Raw genomic sequence first — 27,968 nt, 5'->3', positions numbered from 1 at the left:
TCGGGAGTGCGAATTTCGCCCGGAACGTTGGCACCGCCCCTCCTCCCAGTACGCAGGCGCAGGGTGGAGTCCCGCCCATTAGGTGACGGGGGCGTGTCCCAGCGCCCAACGATGACGTGTTCTTCCAGCGCCACGTCGTGAGGAAGTGGAGCGGTTGAAGGGCGCCTGGCGGTGCGGGGCTCGCGCCGTGTTCAAGCTGTGAGCTAAAGGTGAGTGGTGACTGGGCGGGAAGGCGGCTGTGAGAGAAGCAGAGGGGACAGTGGAAGAGATGAATGAGGGAGTAAATAATTGGGAGACCACCGAGGTTGCAGGTGATGGGGGCGACACCTGAAGGGATTAGTGTGTCGGAGCGCAGAATGGGAAACGGAGTCTCGGCGAAGATGAAGAAAGAAGAAGCGGGGAGGGATCAGGATGTGGGCGCTATGATGTGGCAAGAAGCACGTTGGATGTTCAGGAAAAGTCAGTGCAGATACCGAGGAAGAGGGGATAGAAGCGAAGTCCACCAAGCCAAAATCAAGGAAGGACCTCTGCTCCGAAGTCTCCTGGCTTATCAGCTCTGGATGGGAAAGAATTCGAGGCTTAGGCCAGTGTCTTTGGATCCTACTTACTACTAGCTACTTTCCACAGTCCGGATAAATCTCTACAAAGTCATCCGAAGCTTTTTGCAAGCTCTGGTGATTTAGTCTCTCTTGTTCATCCGAGGTTACCTGGCTGGTGTCTTATTGTTCTGGGATCATCTTCTGCCAGGGCAGGAGCTATGTCATGGATCAAGGAAGGAGAGCTGTCACTTTGGGAGCGGTTCTGTGCCAACATTATAAAGGTGAGCCTCCTGGTTAGTTGGGCAATCTTGTGTCAAAACCTATCATTAAAATTGAGTGACCCATGGTGTTAGGTGAAATTTAACAATGGAACCAGCAAGTCAATGAATTGCAAGGTAGCTTCCAGGTCTACATTTCTGGCAGATTATTGTCCTAACTTTCACATTTTCAGGAACCCCAGGACCTCTCAATATCATTGGGCAACATCGACTGTTAGGTCTTTCTTATAGGGAGCTGAAATTTGTTACTTGGAACTTTAATCTCTTTTTCCTTTTCTTCTTTTGGATTTAGATGGGCTAATCTTTCCCTGATGTGGCAGTATAGCATAATAGTTAAGAGTTTGGGCTTTAGAGAGAGACAAACAGAATGAAAGTCTCTGTTTATCTTTTATAAACCATGTGACTTTATATGATACATCAAAAACAGCAGGGTCTAGCAGTTCTTAATTACTGCTATTATTGGGCCTGTTTTCAGCCGTCAGAAGATTCCAATCATTCGATTTCCTACTTTTTACATCCGCAGATCTTGCCTTCACTCTTATCTAGGAATCACAACAATGTTATATTTTCTGTATATAACAGGTTTCAGATTGAAGAGAGTCAGCCTGATTGTGTCTTTCAACTACAGTCTGTCAAGCAGTGGGTAGAAGTGAATCTATGAGTCAGCAAGCCTTATACCCCACCCCCCACACACATTCACACACAAATGCCAAGTGATCTCAGGCAGGCCAGGAAAATAGAAGGCGTCTTCTTAGGGAACCACTGCAGTCATGTGTTGGGAAGAACAAACTGCATGATTTTACTGGAATTTTTTTTTTTTTTTTTTAAGAGTACACATGCAGGACAAAAGCTGAAAATGTTGGAGAGGTGAGGGGATGCAGTCAGTGAAGAGGCCCTCCAGTGAGGGGAATTAGGCTCAGGAGTGAATTTTTGCTGTGATAGACAACAAAAGGCTGCTCTAAGGCAGATAAGTTCTGTTGGTCCCCAAAATGTCTTTTTTGTTTGCTTTGAAATGGTTCATGACATTTACATTTACATTTTTTTTTTTTTTTTTTAATGATAGTCACACACAGAGAGAGAGAGAGGCAGAGACATAGGCAGAGGGAGAAGCAGGCTCCATTCCCCGGGAGCCCGACATGGGATTCGATCCTGGGGCTCCAGGATCGCGCCCTGGGCCAAAGGCAGGCACTAAACCACTGCGCCACCTAGGGTTCCCGACATTTACATTTTGATGAAACTCTCGATGCTTGGTTTCTCTTGAGTAATTAGAAGAGCAACAACATTGAGCCCCTGTTCCTGTGTGCCAGCAATTGGATAGAATGGATTCCTCTTTTCTGTGGAGGATATCCTTGCCACGGGGCCACAGCCATCAGTATCATTCCTGTGCCTTCCAGTTGGAGATTCACGAAATCAAAATGGTGGGCCAGCACATATGGTTGAAAGATGAATTCTGAAAGCATAGTCTTCAGTTTGAATGACCACTTTGTCTTTTCTTAGCTGTGTGACTTATGCAAGTTACTTGACCTCTCTGAGCCTGTTTTTTCACCTATGAAATGAAGATAATACTATTTACTTGAGGTTTGTATGAATAAAGAAAACTGAATTGAAGTATAAAAAGCCTAGCATAGTATTAGGCATGTAGTAAGTGCTCAATGTAAATAAGCATATATAAATAAGTAAAAGCACTTAATACCCATTTATTGAGCCAAAAGCTAAAAATACCCAGTTCCATTCCTCAGGGGGCTTTTATCATCTAACTCGAGCCTATTAGCTTTGGGTTTTGTGTCTCCCTGTGTGTATCGTTAGTCTTCTTACTTCACAGGCGGGCCCAATGCCCAAACACATCGCTTTTATAATGGATGGAAACCGTCGCTATGCCAAGAAGTGCCAAGTGGAGCGACAGGAAGGCCACTCGCAGGGCTTCAACAAGCTGGCTGAGGTGAGTGTGGGTGGCAGAAGCCAATGGGAACAGTCTATGGAGAATTGGGCTTTAGCTACAAAATTAGGCCCTGACTTCACTATGGTTTGAGAGTATTTTTTTAATAGCTGTTTGTTTTGTCACTTATTTGCTTGCTATAGTTCTCATATCAACATTAACAAAAATTAAGTTAAATAGTGAATCATCACAGAATATTAGAAATAAGAACAAAATTGACTTCTCTTACAATCTTAGTAAATCAGCAGTTTACAGTTTTCTTTGCCTCACCCCAGTCCCTGAGTATGTTCTGCATGACTTAACATTTATCAAATTACACCTATATCTTCAGTAACCTTATTTTACGTGATATTTTCGCAAGTCTTTTTCTAGGTTGATATGTAGCTTTTCTAACTGTATGTTTTAATCCCTGTAGAATATTTTATTATAAGGATCTGACATTTGTTTAGCTATTTCATTATTATTAGATCTTACAAATAATTCCATATTAGAATAAATTCTTTTAAGTGACATTTCTGGAGCAAAGGTAGGGTGACTATCTATCTGGTTTGCCTGCAGCCTTTTAAAACTGGGAAAAGTGCCAGACAACTTGGGTCATCACTCTAAGCAAAGATCAAGGGCTTTTTATGCTTTTAATGCATGCTGCAAGTTGGAGAATGTTAAATTTAACAACAAGAATGGAATATTGTCTATTGCTGTGAAGCTAACTCTAAGAGGAATGGCAATATGGTCTGGGTGGATCTCAGCTTCTCAACACAAGAACATGGCCTGATGCCAGGGCAATGATATATATATTTTTTTGCCTTGAATGAGAAGATGTGGGGCTCTCTCAAATACTCTGAGGAGGTCTTTAGGTTTGTTGATCCCAGCTTCTTTTTTGTGACTAAGTAAGAGGCAGTTTTTCCCTCTCAGACTCTGCGATGGTGTTTGAACCTGGGCATCCTAGAGGTGACAGTCTACGCATTCAGCATTGAGAACTTCAAACGCTCCAAGAGTGAGGTAGACGGGCTGATGGATCTGGCCCGGCAGAAGTTCAGCCGCTTGATGGAAGAACAGTAAGATTCTATCAGAGGGGGTAGTATTTCTTAACTCCACCTCCAGCCCACACTAACCCTCAACTCTCTTATCTGAAGCTTAAGGAACTCTAAACCCTTTTAATGTTAGCTTTGTTTGATGGAAACTTTGGCAAGCTAGTTTTTCTCCTCCCCCTTTTTAAGGGGGCATTAATCTGAGCACATAAAGGTATTTCACAGAATTCAAGGACAAGTATAACCAGCCTCAAGCAAAACTGAATCTAGGAATTGAAATCTGTTAGATAGGGCCTTTTCTCCTACCTCTATATTCCACCTTTCTCTGTTTCAAGAGAGCATCCCTGAATGAACTAAAGCCCTTAATTAATAGCCCACCTTAGGTCAGGTATCTACCCCATGACCAATAAACTGTGATAGGGGTGTAGCATGAGAGAAACATTGAAGAAGTCCTTTTCTGCCGTGCAGTTATCCCTAAAAAAGTTGCTGTACTGCTCTGCATATTCTCTTGGAAGGGACAGGATGATGTGTAAGAGGCCTTTACGGGGGAAGAGTCAGTATTGTTCTTAACTATCACTAAGTTTAAGCTTAACTTAGGGAGCAACGCCAGAAAGGGACAAAGAGGAAGTTTGATGGAGATTATTTGCTTCAAAGCATAGAAACCTCTCCAGCTGGAACTGCCCTGGACTCTTCATTACAACCATTTTTCTGCCCACCTCCTCCCCATACCAGGACGCAGGGTATGGGACCAGAGAGAACAGAGGACCTAGAGTACTAGTGGAGCTGGGCCTAGAACAGTTTTGTCATTTCTGTCCCATTGCAGATTTGGTGGTTGGGGAGGGAGGGTAGCTAGGTTTCTCTTGGTTTATGTAGGATAAATAAGACTTGGCCACAGACCTTGCTTCTTGGTCCCCAGCAGGGTTCCCACCCAAGGGCTGGGGTTGGACGTGTTGGAGGCACTTTCCAGATGTTCAAGTTCTTCTGTACTTCACATGGATCTCACCTTTTTAAAGTGTTTATACTATGTGTCAGGCCCTGAGCCTAACATGTATTTTCATTTAATACATTTCATTTCATTTAATATATTTAATTTCATTCACATTATCTTGTGAGAAAGAGATTATTATCCCAGTTGTAGAGAGGAGGAAAGTGAAAACCAGAGAAGTTTAGGTTGTCTCTTGGGTACAAGATCTTTCCAACTCCAGAGCTGAGCTGTTGTCTACTACTTTGTAGTCTGAAAGACAGGAGGTAATCTTACAGTTCCTGAAAGATCAAAATGCATAGCAGTAGAGGTGCTACTGAGATTGCTCGAATCAGTTAGCAGTAAAGAGTCTTCAGTTCTAAAGTCCTGGACAGAACAAGAAGAAATCTTTTTATTTTTTTAAGATTTTATTTATTTATCAGAGACCTAGAGGCAGAGACACGACAGAGGGAGGAGAAGCAGGCTGAGCCACCCAGGTGTCCCCAAGAAGAAATCTTAACATTGGTTTTCCAACAATGTGCCGCAGAACCTCAGAGTTCTAAGGAGTGGGTGTGCAAAGAAGCCAGAGGGAATGGGGTATCAGGTGCTCGTTGGCATTTGCCTATTTTATATATTGGGCTTCTGTTTAATATGTGTTTTAAAGAAAGAGTTCTTGGCTAAAGGAAGGCTGGAAAACTGCTGTCCTGGTTCAGTTTCATCAGTTGGGAAACAGCCGTAGTGATTAGAAGTGAAAGGTGTGCCCGTGGTTACACAGCAAGCTCATAGCAAAGCCAGGTTGGTAACCCAGATCTCCTCACTCCTCACCAGGGCTTTTGCCTCTCCTTCCCTATAGACACCACTCAAGTAACCTGCCTGTTGTCTGAGAATAAGCACTTTCATGTACTTTAGTTCACTCAACACAGAGATGGTTATCACCCCCAGTTCACAGGGTGAGGGAAACTGAGGCTCAGAGAGGCTAAGTGTTATACAAAGTCAGCTAGTAGGTGCTGGCTCTAGGACTTGAATCTAGCTATTTTCATTCTGGTTTTACCTTGATCCCTATACATATGTCTACTATAACAGCTTCATTGGATTCTCAAAAACAGGTGGTTAGATCTTGGTTCCTCTGGAAGAAAAGTGATATGGGTTACAGAGTGGATCAGCTGTGGATGTGGCCTTGCACTCTAGATCAGGGATCTCCAGGACTTGCCTAATACCCCAGCCTACAAGGATACTTCTTGTTATTAAATTCCCATCTTCCAAACACTAGTCATTCAGTTTCTCCATAGCTTCCCCAGGTGAGAGAAGCTAGTTGGACAACTGAATTCGTGCCTGCTGTGCAGAGTTTGGGATTACTGTATGAAAGCAGATAAATGCCATGATGAAGAGGACAGGCTCTGGAACCAGACTCCCTAGGTTCAAATTCAGCTTTCCACTCACCAGCCACCTGATGTTGAGCAAATTACCTAATCTCCCTGTGCCTCAGTTTCCTCATCTGTAAAAGTGGAATGATAATGGTATCTGCCTCAAAGGCTGGTGTAAGGATGGAACATGTTGATGCATGTAAAGCACTTAGACCAGTGTCTGGCACTTAGTAAACAAAATTAATGTGAGATGATGCTGTTACTGACGTATTTTACCAGAAGGTACAGAAGTAACGAATAATATAGCTCCTGCCCTTGAGTTTTTTCACTTGTCAAAATGGGACGGGATACATCAAGTGTGACTTGCATGAAGTGGTGTAATGGAAGTGGTAAAGAGTTTGGGTTCAGGTTCTCAAAATCAGGCAGACCTGGGTTTCAGTTCTGATACCGCCCTTGATGGCTGTATGACCTTGGGCAGTCTGTCTGGCTGTCCTGTCCGAGCTTCAGTTTCTTGCTAGAGAATTGGGAATGTGGCAGGCTCTGGCCAGAGTCATTGAGGGGACATGGTGAAACACCGCACATGGGACAGTGCCTGACACACAGGGAAGCATTCAGGACCTGGGAGTGGAGTGGTAGCAGTTCTTCAGCTCCACAGGCTCTCTGTCCCAACCCTGCCTCCTTTTCCTGATCAGGGAGAAACTGCAGAAGCACGGAGTGTGTATCCGGGTCCTAGGTGATCTACATTTGTTGCCCTTGGATCTCCAGGAGCTGATTGCACAAGCAGTGCGGGCCACCAAGCACTATAACAAGTAAGTGTTCACATTTCCCCTTAGTGACCTGTAGCAGTCTTTGACTCCTTGCTAGCTCGAGGGAGACATGTGGGACCTCTCTGCATGTGGGGTCTTGGTCTGCATTTGGTACAAAAGACAAGGAGAGGTTTGGGATGTTTAGAGACTTCCTCTATCATCAAGGCAGACAAGAGATGGTTCTTAATAACTTGTTAAATGTGTGTGTACTTATACATACAGTTTTTCATCCTCCTCTATGTGCCTACCCCCCATGATAGATGCATATGCATATATATATATATAATCATCATTATTATTTTACTTGACAGAGGATAGGGTGGAAATGAGCATTTAGGGTGGGTAAGCTATGGATGTGGCCTTGAGCTCTGGATCAGAGTTCTCCAGGACTTGCCTGATACTCTACATTATAGTATATATCCTGTCCTTGAAGACAGATCCTTTGAGAAGTTCTTTTTCTGTCCCACTCCTTTAACCTGTGGAGAGGCTGACATTGGGATATCATGCAGATGCAGAGGCAAACAGAGTTCAATAGTCCAAACTTCATTATATGTGCCTTTGGAATATAATACGTATTTGGCAGTGGATTGGATTTCATCAAGTTTCCTTCCTGTTCTACTTTGTGCTAATATCACAGTGGATTCATATCCTCTAAAAGCTGTTTGGCCACAGAAGGACAGAGGGTTAGGGGGTAAAAGGGCCAATTAGGGTTCATCTTATTACAAAACAAATAATGTGTCTATTCTAAGAAAAGTTGGAAAATGCAAAGAATTCATTATCTTACCTTTCAGAGATGTCTATGATTCACATTTGGGTGTGTGTGTGTTCTTCCGTGGAAGCTGTACTCTGTAAGCTGTGACTCCACAATCTTTAGTCCCTGTCTGCTAAATGACTCTCTTCTTACCTTCTTAGGTGTTTCCTAAATGTCTGCTTTGCTTACACATCCCGTCATGAGATCAGTAATGCTGTGAGAGAGATGGCCTGGGGAGTGGAGCAGGGCCTGCTGGATCCCAGGTATCACTAGTTGTTTATCATGGTAACCGATAGGGACCAGGTGTATACCTCCTAAGCCTTGCACTTGGGCCAGAAGTCCCATCACAGATGCATGTAGACAGAGTTAGGGGCATGATTCTTCCCAGAGAGAGCTTAGGATAGGCTTATTATAGCCTGCTTCAGAATTTCTGTGTTTACCACACCCCAAGAAGCCCCAGAAAAATGCTGTAGCAAGGCTGTGGCACTCACTAAAAAATAATGTCCTTAACACCTGAAACTAATACAGTACTGTATGTTAACTATATTGGAATTAATTTTTTAGAAATATTTTATTTTTAAGTAATCTCTACACCAAACATGAGGCCGGAACTTATGACCCTAAGAATAAGAGTCTCATGCTCCATTGACGGAGCGAGCCAAGTGCTAAAAATTTTTTAAGATGTCTTATTTGTTTGAGAGAGAGAATGAGCAGTGTAGAGGGGCAGATGGAGAAGAAGAAGGAGACTCCCCTCCAAGCAGGGAGCCCAACTCGGGGCCAGATCCCAGGACTCCAAGATCACGACTTGAGCCAAAGGCAGATGCTCAACTGACTGAGCCACCCAGGTGCCCATAATTTTTTTTTTTTTTTTTGAAAGGATGCCCTCCAGGTGCCTGGGTGGCTCAGTCAGGTAAGCATCTGACTTTGACTCAGGTTATGTTCTCAGAGTCCTGGGATTGAGCCCCATGTTGAGTTCTATGCTCAGTGGGGAGTCTGGTTCTCCTTCTCTCTCTCCCTCTGCCTCCCCCTTTGCTTGTTCATGCTCTCTCTTAAATAAGTAAATAAAACCTTAAAAAAAAAAAAAAAAGATGTCCTCAATGGGGCACCTGGCTGGCTCAGTCAGTGGAGCATGTGACTCTTGATCACAGATTTATGAGTTTGAGCCCCATGTTAGGTGTAGAGATTACTTAAAAAGTAAAATCTTTAAAAAAAATAAAGATGACCTCCTGCCCTTTAGCAGTGTTTTTCCTAGAATGATTTTTTAGGAATGTGGCTTGTTGAGGGTATAGTCCTTTAGGTCTTTTGTATCACAGTTTCATGCAAGATTTCAGGTATTTTTTTTTTAAAAAGTATTCATTATAAGCAGCATGTGGAATCCTATTAGAAGGGGAGAGACTGGGATCCCTGGGTGGCGCAGCGGTTTGGCGCCTGCCTTTGGCCCAGGGCGCGATCCTGGAGACCCGGGATCGAATCCCACGTCGGGCTCCCAGTGCATGGAGCCTGCTTCTCCCTCTGCCTGTGTCTCTGCCTCTCTCTCTCTCTGTGTGACTATCATAAATAAATAAAAATTTAAAAAAAAAAAAAAAAAGAAGGGGAGAGACTTTGGAAGCCATCTAGCCACTTGGTCCCTTCATGTTACATGTTAGTGTAACATTTGGTAATAATATTAATAAACTAATAATAGCAAGAGTAAAGTACCAGCAAAAATAAGTACCAGGCAATATGTTATGTTCTGTATTTTATTCAGTTATTGATCTCATTTGTGAGAGGTTCATGTGTTTTCTCCGTTTTATAGATGAGAAAACTGAGCTGAGTGTTAGGTTGGCTTTCCCTAGGCCATTCTGTTAGTGAGCACTAGAGATAACTCATCTCTAGAGCTGATTTCAGAGTGCTCGTCCTTTTCCTGTCGTCTAGGACCTTGGGACTCAGGAATTTGTCTGATTTCCTTCTTGGGCATAATTTTATTTACCTGGGAAACTAAATTAAAAATCAGAAAGTTGCTCTGAAAATGGGATTAGATAAGCAGAAAAGGTGTTAGGAAATAGATAAAATCAAGATGCCTTGATGGGCTAAGTCTGGGTAAGGACTGTGTTATGATTATGAGTGACTCCTGGGTTTTTTACTTCCAAAACAGTGCATAGTGGTGCCTTTCCCTGTGCCAGGGAACCCTGAGGGAGAATTCAGTTTGAGGAGGAAGTTCAGCAGTTTAATTTGGAATACACTGTAGAGGTTTAAAATAGATATCAGGTCAGCAGTTGTGAGGAGAGGTGGGACTGGACATATCAGCATGGGGGTCATTTGAGTAGTTGGTAACCAAAGGAAAGAGGGTGTGAGGACATTGAAGAGAGTCTGGGTTGAGAAGGGGAGAGGGCCGAGGATCGAGTTTTAAGAAACTCTTAAATTCTGCTGGCTGGGTAGAGGAGAAAGAGCCTTAAGGAAAAAGGCGGGAAGGCAGGAAGAAAACCAGGCAGTCAGTATTACAGAAGCCAATAGAAAAGGGAATTTGCTGGTGCAGGTCGGGAGGATGCAGGCATTGATGGGGAGCAGAGTGTCAAATGCTATAGAGAAGTCAGTTAAGCTGTAGATTGAAAATGAACTGTTGGGCAAGAAATTAAGATGCTGGTTAAGTCAGTGGGGGGCAAACAGGAAGATGAGAGATAGAAGACAAAGGGGGTTATATGAGTACTACAGGTTATTGTGATTTTCTAATTCTTGACCTTTGGAGTGATTTCATAGTTCACAGTATTATTGTGCTTTCCAGTTAATGTTTCATTTAAAGAGACAAATGTTTACGCTGAAAAGAAAGCCAGCTTTTAGCAAGTAGATTTCTGTGCCTTCATGCCTAGGACTAGGACTCTGATCTTGCCTCTTAGTTCGGTGTACTTGATTCTTATACCACAACAACAACCATTGACCTTTACCTTCACCTTCTTGCTCAGCAAGTTTTCCCGAATTCATTTTTCTTTGCCCTGCATGGCTTAGGAATTTACGCAAATGTGCGATTAGTCAAGTGGACATGGTGTGGGTGGGGCAGGGTCCCTCAGGTAAGGAGGCTGCAAGCTTAGGAAGGTTGATGTTCTACTCAGACTGGGCTAATCAGGGCCCCACTATGCATATACTTTTAAAAAGGTCACACATGTTCATCAGAGGATTTGCAAGCTACTGGATGCATAAAGATGAAAATTTAGATCTTCCAGGATCAACAACACTCTTGGTAACACTTTGATTTTAAGTGTGTCTTTCTAGCCCTTTCTGTTTGCTTAAATACATGTGTGTGAGTTTAATCAACTGAATTGGTTTTTCCCATCAAGTTGTGACCATGTCTGTTACCTGTATTTGGGTTCCAGATTGTTTGGAAGCACGTTGTCAAAAACTGTATTAGCTTATAAGTTCCTCACTTCAGAAAACCAACATGTATTTATTTCTGAGATCTCTTTTCAGTGATTCATTGCTTGGTTCATTTATTCAAACATGTATCAAGTCTTTCTCTGTCCCAAGAAGGTCCTATGCAAGAATACAGAGATGAATGTGTCATGGGGCTTGTCTTCATGCGGCTCACAGTCTGTTTCATGTACACACATAAGTAATCCATGGTGCTTGTTGCCACAGTAATGGATGCGCAGGGCACAAGCTGGTGCTGACAAAAGTAGTGATCAGTTGTGGTTCGACGTTCAGCCAGAGTCATCTTTTTAAAACACAAAGCCGAGCATCCCCGGTGGTGCAGCGGTTTGGGGACACCTGCAGCCTGGGGTGTGATCCTGGAGACCCGGGATCGAGTCCCACATCGGGCTCCCTGCATGGAGCCTGCTTCTCCCTCTGCCTGTGTCTCTGCCTCTCTCTCTCTCTGTGTCTATGAATAAATAAATAAAATCTTAAAAAAAACACAAAGCCAATAATGATATAAATACTTAAAACAAATCACACTCTGAACACTTTACAACCTGGATCATACGTTTTTCACTTGATGCTATAATATGAGCACTTTTCCATGCCTTCTTTTTTTGTAATTTGTCATATCATTATTTTTAATGGCTGCAGAATATATCTTGCTTTAATTGACTTAATTATTCAAGTTGTTGGTTATGTAGGCTGTTTCCAGTTTCTCTATTACAAATAATGCTACAATTGAAATCTATAAACTTAATTCTGATCAAAATTCTGGATTGTTATCTTAGGATGTGGGTCTGGATGTGTCCATTTCACCTTATTTTTGCCAAATAAAATAGTAACCTACTCTAATTTTATAGGTGAAAGTTGGTATTTTACTTTTAGAAATAATAAAAATTATTTCTTGGGCCATCTGTTGGCTCAGTTGGTAGAGCATGAGACTCTTGATCTCGGGGTTGTAGGTTCAAGCCCAATTTTGGGTGTAGAGATTACTTAAAAAAATTATTTATTAAAGGTCTTCATGTAGACGGCTAATGCCATGATGGGTTTTTGTTGGCCATAGCACAGGTGTTCTATTTTCATTTTGTCAGTTTTATCTCCTTCCCCCCCCCTTCCCCAGAGTTTACTTCATTTTGAATAAGAATTCTGCCCATTGCCTAAAGTAGGTGGAACAAACCTTTTACAGACACATTTGAAACTCAGAAAGCTTAAGTGGGGATCCGAAGTCACACAGCAGAGTTGTGGAACTGGAAATAACATTTCTTCTTCATTTACATAGCACTTGATTTTTTTTTTTTTTTTAGAGAGATTTTACTTATTTATTTGACAGAGCACAAGCAGGGGGAGGCAGAGAGGAGAAGAAAGAAGTAGGCTCTCCATTGAGTGAGGAGCCCAATGCGGGGCTCAATCCCAGGACCCTGGGATCATGACCAGAGCTGAAGGTAGACGCTTAATCGACTGAGCCACCTAGGCAACCCTACATAGTACTTTATAATTAGTTCCTTTTTTTTATTTTTTATTTTTTTTTATTTTTATATAATTAGTTCCTAAGATACACTCAAATCTGTTACTTCATTTGTTTTTGGTTTTTTTAGGAGGTGGGGCAGAGGGAGAGAGAGAGATCTTAAGCAGGTTCCACACCTACCATGAAGCCTGACACAGGATCAAACTCAAAATCCTGAGATCATGACCTGAGCCGAAATCAAGAGTCAGATGCTTTTTTTTTTTTAATTTTTTTATTTATGATAGTCACGGGGGGAGGGGGGTCAGAGACATAGGCAGAGGGAGAAGCAGGCTCCATGCACCGGGAGCCCGATGTGGGATTCGATCCCAGGTCTCCAGGATCGCTCCCTGGGCCAAAGGCAGGCGCTAAAACCGCTGCGCCACCCAGGGATCCCAAGAGTCAGATGCTTAACCAGCTGAGCCACCCAGGAGCCCCTGTTACTTCATTTGATTTGACCCTCACAGTAACATATAGGTAGATAGGTCAAATGTGCCCATTTCAAAGATAAGAGAGCTGAGAAATTATATTGATTGTATAGGATCTCAGAATTCTTAGAGAATTAAGACCATGCTACCAAGACAAGAAATAGAGTCCTTCGTCTTATAATTCATAAGTGAATGTTGTTTCCCATGTGATGGTACAAAAAATAAAGCTCTCTCTGTGATTTGCAAAAAGAGGACTAAGAGATGGAGTAACTTACTCAAAGTTAGACTCTCATTTTAAATACTCAGCCCCAGGGCGCCTGGGTGACTCAGTCAATTGAACCTCCAACTATTGATTTCGGCTCACGTCATGATCTTGGGGTCCTGATGAAGCCCCAAGTCGGACTCCATGCTCAGCAGGGAGTCTGCTTGAGATTCTCTCTCTCTCTGTCCCTCTGCCACTCCCCCAACTCATGGTCACTCTCTTTCTCTCTCAAATAAATAAATAAATCTTTAAAAACAAAACGACCCTCAGCCCATCTCACTGAAGAACCTTTTTAAACTGTGCTCCTGGGATCCCTGGGTGGCGCAGCGGTTTGGCGCCTGCCTTTGGCCCAGGGCGCGATCCTGGAGATCCGGGATCGAATCCCACGTCAGGCTCCCGGTACATGGAGCCTGCTTCTCCCTCTGCCTGTGTCTCTGCCTCTCTCTCTCTCTCTGTGACTATCATAAATAAATAAAAATGTAAAAAAAAAAAAAAAAAAAAAAAATTTAAACTGTGCTCCTGGAAGAACCTTCCCACCAAGAAATTTTATCTTCTAGACCCTTCACAAGATACAAGTCTTGCCACTTGGAGATTCCAAATTCTGCCTCTTGTTGCTTAGTAGGACAGGTAAACAATGTTCTTAGAACCAACAGACACTAGCCTTACACATACCTTCTTTCCGTGGACAGGAGTGTTTTACTTCAGATAAATGGTGGGAGTTCCCATTCTCTGCCATTCCATCTCCTTTCTAAAGTCCATCTGCTTGGGAAAGTAGCTCTTAACAGACACAAGAGAGCTGATCATTTTTCTGTTTTTAAAAGTCCTGAGTAGTGTGGATTTTTTACAGTGTTTCATGGTCCATATGACTTAAAATTTTTAAAAATGTTATTTAGGAATGCCTGGGTTGCCCAGTCAGTTAAGCGGCTGACTCTTGATTTTGGCTCAGGTCATGATCTCGAGGTTGTGGGATCGAGCCCTGGGTCAGGCTCTGCACTCAGAAGGGAGTCTGCTTGAGATTCTCTTTCTCCCTCTTTCTGTCTTTCTCAAATAATAAATAAAGCTTTTAAAAAAATATTCATTATAATAAATTCAAATAGTAAAGCAGTACATAAACTAAAAAAGAGATAGTCTTTCCTTCTTATCCAACCTTCCAGAAGTAATCACCATTAAGAGAATGGTGTATCTTTCTAAACTTTGTTCTTTTTTTATATATACTTATATTTATGTATGTGAGTAGTTGAGTATGTGTGTGTGTTTTCTGCACTGTATATTTTCTTTCCTCTTTTTTAACTAGGCTCTGGGCTCAACATGGGGCTTGAACTCAAAACCAATCAAGACCTGAGCTGAGACCGAGAGTCGGATGCTTAACTGACTGAGCCACCCAGGCACCTCTGCATTGTATATTTCTTTTTGCTTTTCTTTCTTCTTTCTTCTTTTCTTTTCGAAAGGTTTCGGGGAGGGGCAGAGGGAGAAGGCGAGAGTGACTCTGAAGTAGGCTCCATGCACAGTATACAGCCCAAAACAGGGCTCAAACCTATAACTCTGAGATCATGACCTGAGCCAATCAAGAGGCGCTTAATTGACTGAGCCACCCAGGTGCCCCTGCACTGTGTGTTTTCTGATTCTTGTTTTTTTTTTTTTTTTTTCCATTTACTATTAGATCTGAGACCTCTTAATGTGTTTAGATTTATCTTTTTTTTTTTTAAGATTGTATTTATTTTTTCATGAGAGACACACAGAGAGAGGCAGAGACATAGGCAGAGGGAGAAGCAGGCTCCGTGTAGGGACCCCTATGTGGAACTCTATCCTGGGACTCCAGGATCACGCCCTGGGCCAAAGGCAGACGCTCAACCACTGAGCCACGCAGGGGTCCCTTGATTTATCTTTATTAAAAATAGTTGCATTAGTATTGCATCAAATTGCAGAGTCAGATATCCATTTTATTTTTGTTATTTTTAATAATTTATTTATTTATTTGAAAGAGAGAAGGGGCGCACAGGTGCAGGGTGGGGAGAGGCAGAGGGAAAGGGAGAAGCAGCTCCTGGCTGAGTGCAGAGCCGGACATGGGGTTGGATTCCAGGACACTGAGATCATGATTTGAGCCCAAGTTAGACACTTCACCAACTAAGCCACCCAGGTGCCCCAGATGTATGCATTTTAAAAAAACAAGATGAGGGATGCCTGAGTGGCTCAGCGGTTGAGCATCTGCCTCCGGTTCAGGGCATGATCCTGGGATCCGAGATCGAGTCCCACATCGGGCTCCTTGCAGAGAGCCTGCTTCTCCCTCTGCCTGTGTCTCTGCCTCTCTCTGTGTCTCTCATGAATAAATAAATAAAATCTTAAAAAAAATAAAATAATAAAACAAGATGCTTTAAGTGAAGGATGCATTCTACTGGGTGTATCTTGTTTTAGGCCTGTAGTGAAATGGCTTTGGACAAGTTAATTTATCTTCTCTTGAGTTTCAGTTTCCTTATGTATAAAATGAGGATAGAAATACTTTATGTAGTTGTAAGGATTAAAGTCATACATTCATTTAAATGTTAAGGGCCTCTGCCTATATTGGCTAAGTGTTCTATAAACTGGGAAGCCTTATTATGTATAAGTTCACCAGGAGAATAATCCAAAAAGAGATGTGTGCTTACTTTTGTCTCTTCCCTACTTGCCTTAGTGATGTCTCTGAGTCTCTGCTTGATAAGTGCCTCTATACCAACCACTCTCCTCATCCTGACATCTTGATACGGACTTCTGGAGAAGTGAGGCTCAGCGACTTCTTGCTCTGGCAGGTAAGTAATTTGCAACCACTGCTGTGTTTGTGTCAGCCTGAAAACTGTAACTGCACCCATAGGATGGATTTAGTGCGGCTCATCCCCACTCCTAGTCATGCTGATACCAGAGAACTATTGGAGAGGAAGGAGTTGAGGGGGGACGTGCATCCAGGCTGTGCCTGATAATATCTGCTGTCCCTTCCTCCTCGGTCCCTGACTCTGCCACCTCTGTGGTTCTTGCTCTCTAAAGTGCCTAGAGGAAAATTAATTAATTAATTAATTAATTAATTAATTAATTGCCTAGAGGAAAATCAAGGCTATCCAGCTGCGGTGGAAATTTTACTTGTGTCCCTGTTCAAAGCAGTAGATTTCTGCATTGGGTCCCAGAGGTTTGGCTGCTGCCCAGGTGATCTACAGGTACTCCAGCCCATCTGGGCTAGGATCTTGCCTTGCAGTCACAGGTCTCTCTCCTTCAGATTCAGCAGCTGTGTCTATGCAAGCACAGATCACAAGGGATATAAACTATATGCAGACTCTTTCTTAGGGTCTTGCTGCTGCCTCTCAGCTCAGCTCTTACCCCAGTGTAAGTAGTCCTCCAAAAGCTTGTAGCCAAGTCAGTTTGCCTTTGCTTGAAAATCTCCATCATCTGTTAATTTGGCCCCCAAGTAGCACATGGCTGTTCAAGGAGAGGTTGGAGGGACTCAGCTTTGAAGCAACTTCCAGAAATTTTAATGGACCATAGTCTTAATAGATTTAGCTACTGAAGCTACTTTTTCAGTCTTTAGCTATATTGAAAGAAATAATGCATAGCTTATGGTTCAGTGGCCTATTGTGTAGGTCAGATCGTGTCTGGAAAGTTTACTTCTAGACACTGAGTTTTAAAAGATTGCATTGGTAAACTGGAGGATTTATCAAAAGTGGCCAACCTGCAATTCATGCCATGTAGGGAATGAGTGCAGGATAGCAATCTGAGAAAGGGAGGCATGGTGGCAGTTTATTCCCTAAGGAAAAACTGAGTTCCTCCTGTGTGCTGGGAATATGGCAATAATCAAGTCAGAAATAATCCCTGCTGTTCTATAATTTATAGTTTGTTGGTAAAGGCCAGAACAAGTCATTATAACCTTGGGGACAGATAACAGGCAGCTGTAATCTTGTCTTCAAATATTTGAAAGAATGTCACTTTTAAGAAGAAACAATCCTGTTCCAGAGCGAAGACCTGAGACTTTGGCAGAGGTTGCCGGGAAGGTGACATTGGTTTAGCATAACAAGCTGTCTGACAACTAAAGTTAGCCCTCTTGAGGCAGTGAATTCTTCACTACTGAAGGTATCAAGCAGTGGCTGTCAAGAAAGTTTCAAAAGGAATTCTCACATCAGTGATTATTATTAGGGTTCACCCAGCTTTGTAGTCTCTGGCTGCTTTATGTACATTATCTTGTTTAATTTTCATTATACCCTAAAAACCAGCTTTTCTTACTACCCACTTTTACAGTTGAGACCGAGGCCCAAAGAGGTTAAGTAACTCGCTTCAGGTCAAATGGATGGTAAATGGTGGAGCCAGGATCCAAAGCCAGGTCACCTGGCCCCAGAGCTCATGGTCTTCACCACCCTGCTACCCTGCTACTTAAAAATAACAGCCTCAGCTACCATTTGCTCATTGCTGACTTTTATCAGACAACATGTGTCCCAGATGACCTCTGAGGGCCAAGAGCCAATAACATAATCCAGATGTTATTTCATAGTCCTAAAATTGGCTCTTAGAAAAATCCTGGTGGGAATGTTGTTCTAGTCTTGCTGTAGTTCTGCCTTGCTGCACGCAGGTGCCTCAGATGACCCCTCCCCATGAATGAGGGACATTGGGGCTGGCTGCAGCAGTAGCTGCAGCTCCAGGTGCCTGAGCTGTCTCAACTCTGGGCTCCTGGGTCGTGCTCCTCCTTTGGAATCCTGACCAGAAATATGTTTAAGCAACATGCTATTACACTATACTATCTTCCTTCCCGCTGCTTTCCCAGACTTCCCACTGCTGCTTGGTGTTCCAACCAGTTCTATGGCCAGAATACACATTTTGGAACCTCTGTGAGGCCATCCTGCAGTACCAGATGAACCATAGCATGCTCCAGGTAAGAGTTCAGGGCTGACCTGACTGGATATCCTGGAAGAAAAGGTTAGCACTGATTGACCACCAACTACTTACAGGAGGCACTTGCTAGTAAGCATGTTAATGATGATAATAGCTACTACTTATTTGTTATGTGTCAGGCACTGTGAGCATTTGATAGGTACTATCTCATTTAATGCCCCCAAGATCACAATGGCATGGGTATTATCAGCCCTGCTAGTGCAAGTGAATACAAAGAAATTCTTTTGTTAAGGACATATAACCAGTAAGAGACAGAACTGGGATTCAAGTTCCATGTCTTTAATCTCTTTGCCACAGTAAGACAGGAAAGACTTCAGAGAGATTGATTGGCCATTCCCTGGCCATTTTAAGCTAATAAAAGATTGTAGAAATTAGAATATACAAATTTCATGCCTCTTCCAGAAGGGATTAAGAACAAAGTAATGCTTTCTATTATATAAAACTATGTTCTACCAACATTTGCAGTTATATTTCAATTTTGATCACCACATCCTAAAACAGGCTTTAATAGGAGGCAGAGTCCCCTACATCTGAATAGAATTCTTAATAATAAATGGTAGTGTGTGTTGTGGTTAGTTCACTAGCTGTTTTTCATGTAAGTTTTCTTACTTAACCCTTCCACCAATCCCACAGGTTTGGTGTCTTCATTTTCCAAATTTGGAAACAGAGGAGCAGAGTAACCTGTCTCAAGGCCACAGAATTTTAAAGCCAAAGCTGGTGCTGTTCCTTGAGTCTAGAAAGATAATGGCCAGAAGGAAATAATGATTTAAGTCAGGGCTTCTTAATCCCTTGGAGAATCTGGTAAAAAACATAGACCATTTCCCTAGAAAAATTGCACAGATCATTCTAACATATGGCATTTCACATAGAATTATACTCATCACTGAAACACTTCTATTGCTACCAGGGGCTCAAAGAACTCCTGGAATTTGTCGATGAATCCCAAGTCCACAACTCCTGGAATAAGTCAATCAAATCATGTGCTTGGTTACTAGAATATAAGGAATTGAAAAAGGAAGTTCTGTTAAAGTGAAAGGAAAAATAGCAGAGTCTCAGTTATCCACCATCAGTGAAAAATGAATATCAGATATTTCCATATGACCAAAGCTCTCTTAAGAACCAAAACTTTAAAAAAAAAAAAAAAAAAAAAAAGAACCAAAACTTTTTTCTATCCTTTTTTGATGGGAAACTTTCTGAAATGTGTCTTGTTCATAATCATTGACACCTACTATATACACTTGCTGATAATGTTAATTAGAATAATCACATTCTAATGATGCTAATAATGATGATGGCAGCTGCCATCTTGAAGCCTTTCATTGGGCAGTGATGCCCTTGAAGAGTGGGACTGTTTACCTTAAGCTAGATGGCCCCCAAATACTTGGCTTTGGATTTCATGTAAATTTTTGTACATCCTCTGTCTCATTTTCTACCATTGTCTATGGCTAATTTTGACAGCATCCCTCCTCCTCTTCATATTGACTGTTTTAATTCGGCTATAGACAAGGAAACCAGCTAGTTTAACTTGTTAGAGTTAGGTCTATAAAGTGAGAGTAAATTGGCTCTGAGGATGTTGGTGCATGAGCTTCTACGTATGGATACTCTTGCCTCTGATTTGGCAGCTCCGAAGCCTTTTATAGTAATTTCGGGTTTCTCAGATGCTTTCCTACATGGCTGTCAGAGGAGTTACTTTCATTCATTGCATAAATATTTATTGAGTACCAAATATGAGTCAGGGGCTATATTAAGCATAAGATTTCTACCTTTGTGGAGCTTATAGTCTTACTTGAGTTAGATAATAAGTAAACAGATATATAAGAAAATTTCAGACTGTAATAAGACAATGAAGAAAATAGAGTAATACGCTAGAACACAGTGAAGAAAGGAAGAGGTCCTGAATGAAGCAGTCAAGGAAGGCCTCTCTGAGGAGGTAGTTTTTAAGCCATGATATAAAAGAAGAGAAGCAGCCAGATGTGTGAAAATCTGGGGGTAGAGAATTATTGTCTACAAAAGGAGCACCAACGCAAGGGTACTGAGGTTATCAAGTCTGGGTCTTAGAAGAACAAAGAGGCCACCGTGCATGAGGGAGAAGGGTTAGAGATGGGGCTGGGTGGGAGTCAGGCCTCTGGTTATATAGGGCCTTATGGGCCATGGTGACAGAGCTGAAGAATTGTGATCAGAGGAATGACAGGATCTGATTTAGATTTTGCAAAAATCACTCAAGATTTTCGGGATAGGGGGGCAGGAATCAGGGACCAAACTTGTAGAGGATATGCCTCAAGGTCAAATAGTGGCTGTAGGGAGGATGAGGGCTGAGTGGATCGAGATGGGGAGAAAAACAAATTTTAAGATAGAAACAAATGAAAGTAACTCCAAGTTAATAATATAACCCCTAGAGGAAAGAATTAATTCAAGTTATCTGAACATAATTCTCTGACTATACATCTTTGGTGGGATGTATTCTAAGGATAATACAAACTGAAAGGAAGATTAAACATTATTTAAGAGATTTTTATTAGCAGTAATGTTGATGATGTAATTTTGAAACTCTTAGGTATCTCGGAAGACAAATCAAATTGAGTACAAATATTAATGTTACTAGGAACCCAGACATTGAGGTTTTGGCCTGAGCAGTTGGGAGGATGGTTCTGCTGTTTCCTGGGGTGAGGATAGGACATGTTTAAGGAAAATCATTAAGAGTTCCATTTTGTACCTGTGAGTCATAATTGCAAACATTTGAGTTCTTACCATATCAGGCAACCTTTACATAGATTCTGTGTAGTGTTAGGAGGTAAATACCATTGTTATTACCACCATTTTTGAAGTGAGGGAACCACAGGTATAACAGAGATACTGACTATCCTGAACCCTTTTTCAGCGGGCCTCTTGGGGATCCTGACCAGGCTTTATCTACCCAGAAGTCTTCAAGGCTCTGTTTCTAGAAATCTTAGCACCTCAGCAGAAACAGTAAGGATAGATTCCAGACTAACAGCATCCTTGCCAATGTGGCCTCCGACCAGGAAGTTGATCTTCCCAGCGTCTCCCTTTCATATCCACTGTGTCATGACCAAACTGGACTCTTCATGGTACTTTGTTCGGTTCCCAACCTCCGTGTTTGTGTTCCCAGCCCATTTCCCAAATCCCCGTAGTTAAAATCTGAGCTGCTGTCTCTAAGTCCAGCACAGAGTGTCTCTGTTTCTACAGGAAGTCAGGGCAGAGAGCAGGGAGGTGGCTTCTAGACCTAGAGTAGCTCACTGGGATGAGCATACCCTCAACTCAGGGAAGCTAAGGGAAACAGGGACTCAGCTACAAGTTGTTTGGGGCTAGAGCTTGGTATCTGAAGGGCCCTTGGCAGTCTTCAGGTGATCATGCATCAGCTGTAGGAAATGGCTGATAAAGGGAGGAAATGTTGACTCAGAGGCAGTAGGGCAGAGAGAACACATCAGCAGGGGAGGGGTAGGTGGCAGCGCAGAGCCACCAAGCCTCCGATACAAGCTGCATTAATGGAAGTTCCGTGAGGGGTCCCTGACAGATGAGTAGTAAGTGTTTGGTCCATCTCATCTGTAAGAATAGTATCATAGAAGATAATGCATTCCCACTAAACTTCCTTTGATGCATTTGTCAGAGATTAAACATGAGGCTGGGTCATTTGACTGCTTTATTTCTATTTTATACTATTTCTTCAGGTAGTCACAGTCTTCTCCTTAGGAAGAGTTAAAAGCTTGAACTTTTATCTCAGACATCCCTGACTTTGGCCAAAATCAGGAGATGCTGGACTCTGAACAGACTGGGCCACCCCAGCACTCCAGGCAGGTATTCTTATTGACATCACTCCTCTCCTTTTACAGATGAGGAAAATGATATTCTGCAGGGTTAAGTCACTGCTGCCTGCTAATTCTGGGACTGCCTGGAGTTCTGGGAGTGCTTCAGTACATGTATTTCTGGCAGCGATAGCTGTCTCACACAGCCTTCAGGAGGGCATCCCCCATGCCACTGACCTGGACATGTTGACTGTGGCAAGTGGGAACTTAGGGGAGAACCTGTCATTGGCTAATGAATGTTTTGTAACCAAATGCCTGCAGCCTCTTTCCAGATCCGGACAATCTTGCAGAGGACTTGAGGATTTATGTACTGGAGGGGCTTACTACATCCTGTTCCCTAATTCTGCTGAGGAGTGAACATTAGCAGAGAGGCTTAATGCTCAATAGAGGTTTAGATGAATAGGTCAGAGCCCCATTTCTCCAAGGAAGCTCCAGGAGCTCTTGTACCAAAATGGCATAAAGTCTGTACCAAAAATCACTAAGGAAATTACTACTACCCCTACACCTGATTGGTCATTATATAGGGACAGTAGACAGTATGGTCAAGGAGAGAGAAATTGACTGTGAGGACTTCTTGAGCCTGGATTTTCTGAGGCTGAGTACCTGAGTAAACTTAGAACACCTGTGAAATGTGGAAGTAGGTCCAGACCATACAGAGGCTGGACAGAGAGCCATTCATACACACCTGGCTCCCCATGCCACCCCTACAAAGTGTAGCTTACCCAGAGGCACAAGACACATTTCCCATAGAAGCTTCTCTCAAGAAGCTACCTTAGTGGAGGAACCAATGGAACTTTAGCCCATTCTGTGACCTAGGCCATGTCCCTCCCCCTGCTCAGCATCAGTGTCCTGGTCTGTACAGTGGGAAGGCTGGGTGGGGTTGGTCTTAAGGAACTCCCCTGGCTCTGTCATTCTAACAGTGAATCACTGATTCCTGGCAATTAGGAGCCAGGCTATCCCTTGACTCCAGCCTCCCTGCCTGCACTCAGTCTGGGGATGCCATTCAGAAGAAGCCTGAGCCTTACAGAGTGTCTTTAAGCAGCTCCATGTTTCTTCCCTCTGTGGCTGGGTACTCCCCTCCTTTCTGTCCTGCCAGAACTTATGTATTTAGCTCTAGTCACAAGCAGTGGTGATAGAACAGTTGACCGTTAGTTAATAGCCAGCCACCAGGTTGGGCATTTGTTTTTTCATTTTTCCTCAAGCCACCTGTTGTACAGAGGTCTCACTTTGGCCTGGTCAAGCTCTTCAATAAATTCCATGTGTCTTTGCCATTATTTCCACTGCCTGATACCCTCCTCCCCGCCATACACCCCACCTTTATCTAAATCCTCCCCATCGGTTAAAGCCCAGTGCAAATTCTGCCTGTCCATAAGCTGTCACTGTTCCTTGACTTTCATCAGTGACAATGTCTCTTTTCTCTGAGCTCCATGACCTTTTTTCTCTTGCCTCACTGATGACCCTTACCATGTTCTGCCTTGTATTATGGGACTTTGTATATAGATCTGTGGCCTAATCAGCCCATAAGCACATGAATTTCTGAGACCATATCTTGTACATCATAACTCATAAGGTCCTGTATGTAAAACCCAAGGTTCCTCCTGACCAAGGCCAGGAAGAAGTCCTTGTAGTACGATGGAAGGCCTTCACAGCAACTTCTCAAACACCTTCTAGTCTTCGTAGCTCCATGTGTGAGTTCATCACCCTAGCAGAAGAGTGCCCTTGAATGCCTGGGTTCATTCAGGAGCCTAAGAAGGGATTTTCCAGAATTTCCATTTGTCGTCTTTATTCATGCAGTAAACTTTTATTGCTCAGAGACCCTAGCAAATCACTTCCCTACTCTGAACTTCCATGTCTGTCTCCAGCACATAAAAAGTAGCTCCACTGCAAGGGTCAAGTGCTTTTGCATGTGTAAGATATTCTTTAAAGGGGGAAGACCGAGCATTCCAGGTTTATAAGCTGAGAAGGACACAGATAGGCACACAAATACCGTAATACAAGGTAGAATGTAAAGGTCATGAGGGTATATAGAATGCCAAGTTAGCAGCAAAGTGTAGTTTCTTACATGTGGTATAGGTTTGGCAAGAGGAGCTCTGGTGCAAAGGCTCTGTGGCCAGTCAGGATGGCAGGAGCAGATCACATCAGGGAGGCACAGCAAGGCTGTGGTTCTGCTCCAGAGGGATTTTCCCTCTGCAAGAGCATCCTCCCTGCCCTCCTAGGATCAACCGGTCATCAATTGATTATTTCACATGTACAGAGTGCCAAAGTGCCAGAGAGGAAAAGCCATACAATCTCTGCTTTCTGGGAGTTTATGGTTTGTCTGAAGATACACAAAGATATGACAAGTGCTGCCAGGGAGCATGATTACTAACCTGGTGTCAGTGCTCTATCGAGCCTTCAAAGTGCTTTATTTTCTAACAGAAAAAGTGGGCTATGGACACTAAAACCTATTCTACTAGGCAGAAGGCAGTAAGTGCCTTAAGAGAGCCAAACCTGTTTCTCACAGTGTTCCTAGGAGGATCATTTGCTGGAAGAGTCAGGCTGGTCTCCACACAGGAGGCAAGTTTGGAGCCAAACTCTGAAAAACAGCTGCAGGAGTTGGGAGGATGGCTCCCTTAAAGTGACCTGGGAAGCCAAAGGAAAGGACCCAGTGGACGTGCCCCAGGCAGGACTAGGATCTTCCACACAGCAGAGAATAGACAATAACTTGTAAAATTGTGGTTTCTGTTTGAGAGCCTGCTTAATATGCTAGAGAGGGTTTTGCATATATTATCTCTAATCCTTAAAACCACTCTTCAAGGTAGACACAACCCCCACTTTACAGATGAAGAAATGAGGTTAGGAGAGGATTTGCCCAAAGCCACAAAGCTAGTTGGTGGGGGAACCAGAAGTCAGACCCATGTTCACCTGGTTCCCTTCCAAGTGTGAGCCTGAGAAGAATTTTAAGAAATACAGAGGCTCGAACCCAAAACAAACCAAGATGGACCCAGAACTGCCACTGCCGTGCTTATACATCATGGGCACCACCCTTATACACCTACCCCCAAGCTTTTCCAAATCTGGTACAGACTCTCCATTGTTCCACTTGACTTGGCCTGCCTGTTGCCTCACCCTCTGCCTCCTCCATCCCAGTTCCACTCACACCTAAAAATGATCTCCCCACCCTGATCCCCACTTTTCTCTAGCAGAAGGCCCGAGACATGTATGCAGAGGAGCGGAAGAGGCAGCAGCTGGAGAGGGACCAGGCTGCAGTGACAGAGCAGCTGCTGCGAGAGGGGCTCCAGGCCAGTGGGGACGCCCAGCTCCGACGGACACGCTTGCACAAACTCTCAGCCAGACGGGAAGAGCGGGTCCAAGGCTTCCTGCAGGCCCTGGAACTCAAGCGGGCTGACTGGCTGGCACGTCTGGGCACTGCATCAGCCTGAGGGAGGCTGGCCTCCTGCCACTTTGCCCTGCCTCTGCCTCCAGGCCTCCACTCCCCTTTCTTTTCTTGGTGAAAGGCACCTCCCTCCTAGTGATGAATTGTGTTTCCTTTGCTTGGCCAGGGAGCCCCAGAGGCCAGATCTGCTGGCCATACAGACACCTTTTGGACTGACTGGGACAGTGGACCCTGGGGAGGGTTGAGGTGAGAGTCTCCCACAAGTACACTAAACCTGGCTCTGGCCACTGGTAGGTTCAGACAGCAGAGAGCTCCAGTTCTTGGCTGCCTGTTCCTCCGCCTCTGCCACCTCTTCATGTGCTCCTAGATGCACTTTATTTTTTCACCAGCACATCTTTCAACACACAGAGTTTCAGGGCAGAGTTCTCCCCCAAAACCTTAGCCCTTTACCCATCCATCTTAACCTTCTACGCGACTTTTACAAAAGATTCGGCTCCACCTTGGATCTGCTGGTAAATAGCTCATAGGCAGCCAGTATTATTTGGGCAAGGAAGGGGAGGGAGAGACAGAAAGAAAATGTGCCCATCTGCTGCTCCTCCCCCTGGGCTCTCCACCTGGGATTTGCTATTGAATCTCTACCCCCCCCCCCCCCCCACCACACAGTGCTGATTGCTCACTGAAAGGCTCAGCGCCCCCAATGGCGCGCGGAAGCCAGGCGGGTGATTACAATCCAATTACCTATTGTCGACTCAGCCCACACAAGCTTTTCTCCTCCTCTTGCAGGGCATGGGGCCAGGCTCCACGCCCCTGTGAGACCGGCCCCCTCCATGACTACAGGGTAACAGAAGGGCCTGTAGGCCCTGGTGACTCTAATCCACCACAGGCCTCCCTCCCTGGCCCACATCACAGGACCCAGAGCACAGAAACAAGCCCTTCTCCCGACTGACTGCTGTCCTCACCATCCCAGACTCTGCTGCCTGCCGTCTCAGCCTTTGAGGCTTCTCTGTTCTTGAGCTGGCCCCCTAAGTAGCCCCTGAGACGATTTCTTCTCAGCGTGGCAGAGTCTCAGCTTGTTAGGGCTGACACTGCCCAGCAGGGAGAAGAGGGCCAAGTCAAGGGCTATGTCCTTTCCCTTACCTCTCCCTGCCAGGCCTTGCTGCAGAGCTGCTGAGAGGATTAGTGCCTTTGAAGAGCTGTCTGCCTGAGCAGCTCTGCTTCAGGTGCCGGGAGCAGCAAGCACCAGCCTTTAACACCAGCCAAACACCACTCTGTTTAGTCTTCCCATTTTACTTTCTGCAAACAGTTTCCCCAGCACCTCCCTCTAGGGGAGAGGTGGGGTCTTGCAAGCAGTGGTCACAGCAGTCTTTAAGCCCCTACCTTCCTTATATTCCAGTCTCCTCTTCCCCTTCCTGTGCCAGGTATCCTGGCACAAGAGACCCCTTGGCCATCATCCCTGCTCCCAGAATCAGGCCAAAATGCCAGACACTGCGATTGAAAAGCCAATCAATGCACCCTTTGGCAAGCCCCCCACACACACCTGGCATTCCCCGCAACCAATCCCTGGCACAGGGTTCCCAGAGAGCAGGTGCTGTACATTTTCCAGCTTTACAATGGGGCTGTTGACAGCCTTAATTAGGGAGGCATGAATTATGCGGCTATAATGCAGAGCCCTACAATTAAGGCGGGAATGAGGGGCTGGAGGCAACAAACGGAATCTGCCCAGTGAGCCTGGCTATTGAGTCCTGTCTCCGTTCTGTGTCTGACTTTCCCTAATATGACTGGGGTACAGCTGAGAAGTGATTAATGGAGCTGGTGTCTCTCTTTGGCGTTAGTACCTGTATTTGGAGGAAGGTACACACAGGGATGGGTAGGGGGCCAAGGGACCACTACTGCCAAGGAGCAGGAGCTGCAAACAGTTGATACGGACTCCTCGTGATTGCTTTCTACCGGTAGGATTTGTACAAACCTACTCAACCCTTGCCTCAAGATTAAGTAGGTGGGACCTGTTTAAATGTCCTCTCACCTGTGAGCCAGTCCCTGACTTCAGGATAATTCTTGTGTTCTTGTGTCCTCCTGGATTTCAAGTAGAATGATAAGATTCTTTCTTAGATGTAAAACTTGTTTACAAATAGTACAACGGAACACCTTGCTTTGCGGCTGCGGTGGTCTGCCCTCCCCCAGGTGCGCTTGGCTACCTCCCGGATCCCTAGCTTTGGGGGCTTGTGGGGTGGGGGAAGCCAGTGGAAGAGCCCTTATGCCATCGCAACACCTGTTCCTCTACTTGTTTCCTAATCCTCGGTCGCTTGCCTCCACCCTCCTTGTCCTCGCGCAAGTGAGAGGAAGCCAGCCTGCCAGTGTGGAAGGAGGGATTTCGCCAGCTGCGTTTGCAGCGCCCAGGCTTGGTGGCCGCGTCGGGTGGGGGCAGCTGAGCTTGATGTCTCCAGAGCGGGTGGAGCGTAGGGGGAGGGGAGTGCTAGTAGGCCTAGGCGGCTGCTCTCCATCATTCTGTGGCGGGGTTCCGAGGTCCGGGAAGACAGGGACCTAAGAGAGCCACTCGACAGGCTTTGGGGTGGGGGGGCTTCGTTGGCATTTGGGGAGGCGGCTGAGAAACGGGTGCTGAAAGGACAG

The 27,968-nt window shown here is 44.3% G+C and overlaps 1 protein-coding gene across 4 annotated transcripts; it reads left to right on the top strand.

Annotated features, from left to right (window-relative positions):
- The first annotated feature begins 71 nt into the window (after window positions 1-71).
- On the top strand, window positions 72-27,489 carry DHDDS (dehydrodolichyl diphosphate synthase subunit). 4 transcript variants are annotated; one of them, XM_077898983.1, is made up of 9 exons: window positions 72-209; window positions 703-820; window positions 2,640-2,756; window positions 3,666-3,808; window positions 6,799-6,915; window positions 7,825-7,926; window positions 15,910-16,024; window positions 18,016-18,123; window positions 25,150-27,489. In XM_077898983.1, the coding sequence occupies exons 2-9, from the start codon at window positions 758-760 to the stop codon at window positions 25,384-25,386; spliced, it is 1,002 nt and encodes a 333-aa protein (XP_077755109.1). In that variant the 5' UTR covers window positions 72-209; window positions 703-757; the 3' UTR covers window positions 25,387-27,489. The 4 variants fall into 4 exon arrangements, with proteins under 4 accessions (XP_077755109.1, XP_077755107.1, XP_077755110.1 ...); XM_077898981.1 differs by having other exon boundaries at window positions 25,147-27,489; XM_077898984.1 differs by lacking the exon at window positions 25,150-27,489 and adding an exon at window positions 18,777-19,157.
- The last annotated feature ends 479 nt before the right edge of the window (window positions 27,490-27,968 follow it).

This window comes from Canis aureus, chromosome 5 (assembly GCF_053574225.1).
Source record: "Canis aureus isolate CA01 chromosome 5, VMU_Caureus_v.1.0, whole genome shotgun sequence".
Lineage (NCBI taxonomy): Eukaryota > Metazoa > Chordata > Mammalia > Carnivora > Canidae > Canis > Canis aureus.
This window is presented reverse-complemented; position numbering and strand designations above follow the sequence as displayed.